A 7,129-nucleotide genomic window follows, 5' to 3' on the forward strand; every position below is an offset into this window, starting at 1 on the left:
AACCCCCAATCACCAATGGCGCGAATGCCTTGTCAAGGTCGTCACGCCAGTGGATTTCAGTCAAACGATCCACTATCGAGGAATTTTAGCTGGCTTACCTGCTCCTCTGGTATGTTTCAATTTATTTTGTATTTTTCTAATTTAGCTTTAATTATTAGAGGAGCATTTTAAGCAGTGCTATTTTAGGATAGATAAGTATCCAAGAGAGCAAGTCTTGATGCTTGTTTACCCTTTTACCATGTCATTGTGATTTGCTTTCACCTTCACGATCGTCAAAATAAATCAGGGTGAGGATGTAAACATGTTTGAGGCTTCTGCAATTTAGCAAGTCTGTTTTTACTTCTATTTGAGGTTAAAATAGGGTAGGGTAACGCGTAATTTTCTCCATCCAAGCATGGCTCATTTTTAAATAACACGTCCTTACCACTTGTCATTAGTCACCTCAAAAACATGACCAAGTTAAAAGTTGGGGAAAAAATAATATGAGGTGGGATTTGGATTATTTTGGCATACATAAAATGCACATGAAATGGGTTTTTTCGTTCTCCTGGCTGATATTTTGGGAGGAAATCTGAAAAACATTCTGGTGGTAGTTGTTGTAGTGTGCTTAAGGACCAGGGATTTCTTGAACCTGATTGACACAGCGGGTCAACGTAGATTTTCTGTGAATCGTCTTTTGGCATCAAGAATATTTTCCTAAAATTTTCGGATAGATTAATCCTACCAGTTTAGGGCTTAGAGACTAGCAAGTTTTTTTACCAGGCTATATTTAGCTTGGTATGCTAATTGACTTCGTAATTATGACAACTGGTTGTTCGGTTGCTCGTTGTTATGGATTTTAATGTCTTTGTTTGTTTGAAACTAACCTCCCAAAAAATTTCCACCGTTTTTCATTTCCACACTTAATTTCGAAAAAAAGAGCAATTTTATTATGCTCTCTTTTATTTCTTCAAAATAAATATACCTGGTGAGATCATCGCAGCAGATGTTGCAGAATTTTGGGGAGGAACGGAGGAAACGAAATGGTTATCACTTACAGGACAAGTTATCCATATCATGAACCAGGATACCACTGAAAGTTTACAGGAAGCAACCGATATACAAGCTTTTTAAAGTATCCTTTGTACTCGCTCATTTACTCCTACCTTACAGAGCGCGACTAATAAGGCTATCCTCCAGAGAGGAGCCTAACTTTGAGACGTTGGACTAGATTTAGACATCAAGTCAAGGACGAGAAAGGCGGAGTGTGTGAAGAGGAGACATGTTTCCTATTCTTCCTCTCTCCTATTACCATTTTTGGCAACCAGACTGTCTGTTTGTGGGCTCGCTGGCCTGCGCCGAAATCGCCAAAAGTGGTGTGGAAAACCCGACAACTCCCTTTTCCTTGCCAAAAAAGACCTCGCAGAAATGTCATGTGTGCAAGTGAGAAAACGGGTGAATTTTCAAAATGTCATTTGAAATACCGATCAACATTAAACATTTCCCCTCCTCCCGGAAATTAGCACATAATCTTGCTACATTTTGACGTCTGTCAATAGCCAAGGGTTGATTCCTTTTGGTGAAATCGCAGATAACTTGGACATTCTCAATTTAAAGGAGGGCCTGGTATTTGGGTATTGTGGGGAAAATCGACACATCGTTTGCATAATTTATGCCGAACCAACAACACTGCCCATCTACTCTGCTGAAATGCCTGCACCGTAAACATTCGAAAGTTAGTAGTTTTAACAACTCATTACTTCAGCCTCAAAATTAACCACTTTAAAAACCAAAGGATACCTTTTACAGTTTAAATGTAAATAGTGATAATTGCCTGTACAATGACGGACTTTTTGAGACTTGAGGGACTCCTGTAATTTCTCAGCTGGAGAAGCAAGGACACCCAAACATGATAGTATAGGTGTTGGATTATCTAGCTGATCAGTTGCTTATTTAGGTACAATATGGAGATAGTCTCGAGTAAAACAAGTATTCCTTGTAATTTGAAGAGTATATACTTTTCCTGTATATACTGTGGTGGAGAAATTGGATCGGCGCCTTCCAAGCTTGTAATTTATGGGCAGCACTAACTGCAACTAGAAGATGAGACTCAGTTAAAGACTCTTTGCACACAGCTCAATCGCCTACTGACTGTCTCGAATAGCTAGTGGCGCCTATAGAAAAGAATTGAACAAATAAAGTCCAGAATGTAGTTGTTCAGACGTTGATAATAAAAGGGCGATACTACTATTCATTGAATAAGTCTATGACAGATCACTGCTAGAGCGTTGTTTATTTACAGGATTTGGTAATTTTCTGCGACCAAACCGTGTTCCTTAAAAAAAACTTTTCCTAACAGTTTTGAGATTTTTCAGAAATATGTTTCAGTGTTTAAGGATTTTACCATTTAAAACTGATCTCAAGACTTTGTGCCTACTTAAATGCGGCGATTCGCCTAAGTAGCATCGATTGTTTTGTTGTGCCTCTCCTACAAAAGGTGAATAGCACTGTATGAACGCAAGTGAGAAAGCAAGCAAGAGTGAGGTGGCAGGGATATCTATTGCCCTTCCACCACTTTCAACACTGCCAACGCTTCCACGACTACCGTCGACTGTTGAGAGTCCTTCACTCGCGCCTCCCCTAAACCAACCACCCAGCCTTCTCAATTGGACCTCCCTCCCCATGCACCTCTCCACGCCTCGGATGGTCTGTCTACGTGCGACTTCACAGTATGTAACACTAACTTTAATTACTAAGCATACATAGTTTACGATTCATTTTCTCGAAGACGATGTTGCTTATAATTAAGACTATGTAACTCTTTTTTTGCCCAAGTCGCATTTTTGTGGGTTGATTTAGTCTTTAAATCACTTTTCATTTGCAAAGGCAGTAAGGCATTTGAATGAAGGATTTTATGTCTCAAACAAACAAAGCCTCGAGCATTCTTTTTGAAAGTTCATTGAACTCTAGACAAATAGTAAGTCTGGAGAACTTCTCCTATTTCCATAGAGAATGCCTAAAGAATGGAAAGTTAGGATTTTGTCATTAACTTCAATTTTGTAACTTGTCCCATTGTTGTACGTCTACACAGAGGATCGGGAAAAGTGCGTGGTCAGAATGTGCCCTTTAACCAAATTTTTTCTCCCAATTTCACCAAGTGAATGCGCCTATTTTAGGGCCTAATAGTTAGCTGGGCTGATAGCAATGTATAAAATTTTAGCACAAAATTAAACAGGTTTAGACACAATTTAACTCTATATTCGTTTGCACCTCCTGAGCGGAGGCACCGTGAAATGCCATTCAGCTAGAGGCGGAGTGTACATTTCACCCTTCTCCTGGTGGTATTTTTTTCATTTAAATTGCTGCATAAAATATAAGTTAACTTTGATAATATTAGGTGTTTCGGTAGGTAAATTCCTTTTTTCGGGCATTGTGGTGAAGCAAAAGCCAAATTGTTATTCCCTTGATTATATGTATATTGCGATAAATGAAGGTGGTGTGGCAGACAAAAAATTACCGTATGCTTATTCACAATTGGCATAAAACAATGAGAAGGCAAAGTCACGCTTAGTTTTATTCTTTTTTTCACCAAGAGTACTTGAGTGATTGGGACTGGACGGTGGTTTTGCATGCGCACATGCACTCCCACACATAAACCGAGAGATAGAGAGAGCGAGAGAGAGGAGGATTTCCAGAAAAGAACATTATGTTTATCTGATTGTCCTCGTGGTATAAACAATGCCGATGGTGAAAATAAAAATTTCACAGTTTATCCGACCGATGAGGGTGATTAACAGTTCCTAGTGGACGTCGCCGCAGAAGGGGGAAGGGGGCGGTCTAACAAGCCTCCATGAGCTGACGAGGTTTCGGAGCTCTTTAACAGTCCATTCTGCATCAGCTAAGGGTAAAAAGTGTCTTTTGTGGATTACTTTGCAATTCACTGCAACGGTTGTCAAGTTTCTACAGTGACAATAATTTGAATGGGACAAAAACAAACAAATGCTTTTCCCGAATCGGGGCGAGTTATCGACAAGCAATTATGTTGTTCGGAGAAAATTGTTTATTCCCCTTAAAACCCTTTTACTTGGGAGCGAGCAAAATCAAGTAAACAAGCTGACCAACTGCTAGGACTTTTTAAATCTGAATTGTGTTGGTTTAAGGACTAAACGGCGGTTTTACGCAGAAAATATAGGAAGCACTAAGTCGCGGAGTTTAAAACCTATGGTTAACAATCGGTAAAAATGAGTTAATTTGTCGGAAAATCTGCGGTTTGTGGAACAAACCTGTGTTGCAACAACAAGGGCCTCAAAATGCCACATAATCTCTCTGACATTTGCGATGGCTAGGAATAGGGGATCTTTTTGTCTCTACAAATACACTGCAATTAGACTTCCTTCTTTGAGATCAAAAACACACCAATCATGAATACTTGTGCCTTAATTTTAGTCACGCAAATGGAGGATAGATAACTTGATTAATGAACAGTCTACCAGCATTTAAAATGATAAATTCCCGGCTAAAAAGAACTCACTTTTGAGGCTCGACATGTTGTAAAAAAATTGCCCTCCATATGGTTGGTTATGTTTTTTCTCAACCCCAACAATAGAGATTGCCTCTCAGTCACACAGACGCTTTATCCAATGACTTCCACTTCGGAGACTGGAGAGAGCAGCGGCCACCCCATCTTCATCCCAACATCGCCTGCTCATACCATGACTCCTATTCCTGGGAGTACACTCTATTCCTCGTCCCCCTCCTCGGGGTCGGTGTTCATGGGATCCGAGGGAAGCAAAGCCTCAACCGATGGTCGCCGAAAGAGACCAGCTTCCAATTTGATAACTTTACGGCGGAACAGTGAGTCAACGCCTTCACTTACTTTCTGATTCGACTTCAAAACCATTAATTTGCTTTATACTGAAGTATTTATTCTGCACTATAGCTGAAATAGTTAGTCCTGAGGCAGACTTCAATAGAACCTCCATTTACCTTAAAATTGGACGGCTTAGAACGTTTAACTCACTTTTTAACCATATTAACTCGCTCTTTTCACTAGGAGGCTGCTTTTTATTATAACAAACAATTTTTAAAGCAACAAGTCAAAAATCGTAGTGTCGACGTAACGGTCAAGTCGGGGTATCTCTCCTCCCCTTGAAACGGAGTTTTGTTCCACCTAGTGAAAATGCAAAAAAGTTGGGTTTTTGTACTTTCTAGTTGCACTTTATGTGCTGAATGGAATCTAGGATTTGCTTTAGGAATTATTTTCCCTGATGTTCCCAAGGTCTGCATTTTCCCAAAAACTACAATGCCTCTAACCGTAAAAATTCTAAGAAATGGATTTGCTTGTCTCATTTGATTTGTTAATCTTAAGACGTCTCTGGAAGCTGCTTTACTTCAGTGTTGCTGGCGGCAAGACGGTGCTGACGGAGTACTGCAGTGCTGGGGTTAGGGAGAGCCGAGAGATGGGGATGGCTAAATAACCTCAAGGGTAGTTATGACCGCGGGCACCGGATGCACTTTCCCTTAATTAATGCAGTCACGAAAGTATTGGCAAAATAGAAGGAAAGAAAAACACATATATCTTCAAAAGAATGTATCTGTGTCACCTTAGCTTTGCCCAAATAAGTTGTCAACCGTGAGTTGAATCTACGTGTATTTTTTTCACATTTTGCATTCTCCCCTAAAGATTCCCCATTCCCAGTGATTTTGCTGCCATCTTATACATTTGATGGGAGGATACTTTTCTTCAAGATATGAACTATTGTACCAAGCGCCCGCAGTTGACTTCGAAGGAAAAAATTATCCTGCCTGGTGCCTGATGTCACACGCAGAGTAGCGAAAGATGTACGGAAGCTGCTATTTCTTATTTTCCTGATAACTTTTATGTTTCTGCAAATAGTTTACACCCAGGAAAGCTTTTAGGCGTTGTTCAAGTTGTCATGTTCGCCGGGTTTGAGAACTTTTCATGATTCTGCGGTCGTAGCGTGATGTTTCAATATAGAGTGGCGGTAGTGGTAAGCGGCTACACCGATCTTTCTCGTCAACCTTTACACAGTGACGTATTGCCTTCTTTTCGGTTTGGAAGAAGAGGGAGAGAGTAAGCGAAGGAGCGAGAAAATTTGCACCTCCAACTTTGCGAAATGCCATTAGGGGGTGATACCACTTTTCTGTCTCTTTTTTCACCCGTTAATCGCGCCGTTTGGCAGCTAAAATTATCCCATATGATGGGGGCGGGGAGACAAGTTTACCGCTTATAGTCAAGGCATTCCCCTCCGTAGGGAGCCACAACATGACCGAATAAAAGAGGAGAAAGTGTGATAAGGAAGTTATTTATCCCTTCTACGCAGAACTAAGTAACTCTCTCAGGAAATATGAGCACATTATTTAGATATAGAGGCGTTTCAGCAGTCATCCGTTGAGAAAACGGTTGCTGCATACCAAATGCTGCTGCTGCCCTAGCAAATTAAACAACTTTTTTGGCAGGGATCTTGCAGTTTGAAAGAACTATGAAAATTCTTATGAGTTCACTACCACAGCTGACATTTGTTTGGTGTTTCTTTTTTCGCATCACATAGAAAGTATTGGGTAAAATACCCGTAAAAGCGACTCCAGACTGCCTCACAAACCCATGAAAGCATTAAAAGAGGCTGTTTTGTATTTGCATAACAAAAGCACGTCGTTATTTGTCGTATTGAGGGAGCTTTTACAGGATTTTACGACTTTCTCGTTTTACTTTTGGTGTACACTTAGATGGCTCCGACTTATCTACCTGTAAAGTACATGGCCAAACTATTTGAGAAGATGTATTTTTTTGAAGTCGAATCTCTTAGAAAAAATGGAATAAAGTTTGCTTTAAGGATTGCTGTGTAGGAAAGGATTTTTTTCTACAAGTTTTAAGCTTATGGTAAGTTTTCATGAGATAAACTATGAAAGGTGTGCACGCAACTGCAACACATCCCATTTTCCACTCCATGATTTATGAATCCATTATTTAGAAATTGTACTAAAAAATAAGGTTTTCGAATTTTATATCACCTGAAGACTCCCCTGGAGACGAAAGAAGGGATAATACTTAAGCAGAATATGAATTCTCGATGTGGAGAAGGGCTATAGAGCCAGTAACATGGCCCGAAGGCTAGGCCGCCCAGTAATG

General features: G+C 40.1%; 1 protein-coding gene across 1 annotated transcript; it reads right to left on the reverse strand. All coding sequences in view use genetic code 11, as the record gives it.

Annotated features, from left to right (window-relative positions):
• Nucleotides 1-437: 437 nt before the first annotated feature.
• Nucleotides 438-5,328, reverse strand: EGR_03884 (hypothetical protein; the record flags this gene model as incomplete). Its single annotated transcript, XM_024493133.1, has 6 exons — nucleotides 438-696; nucleotides 867-901; nucleotides 1,740-1,927; nucleotides 3,301-3,557; nucleotides 5,150-5,259; nucleotides 5,293-5,328. The coding sequence occupies 6 exons, from the start codon at nucleotides 5,326-5,328 to the stop codon at nucleotides 438-440; spliced, it is 885 nt and encodes a 294-aa protein (XP_024352405.1).
• Nucleotides 5,329-7,129: the final 1,801 nt, after the last annotated feature.

This window comes from Echinococcus granulosus (assembly GCF_000524195.1).
Source record: "Echinococcus granulosus chromosome Unknown EG_S00022, whole genome shotgun sequence".
In the NCBI taxonomy this organism is placed as follows: Eukaryota; Metazoa; Platyhelminthes; class Cestoda; order Cyclophyllidea; family Taeniidae; genus Echinococcus; species Echinococcus granulosus.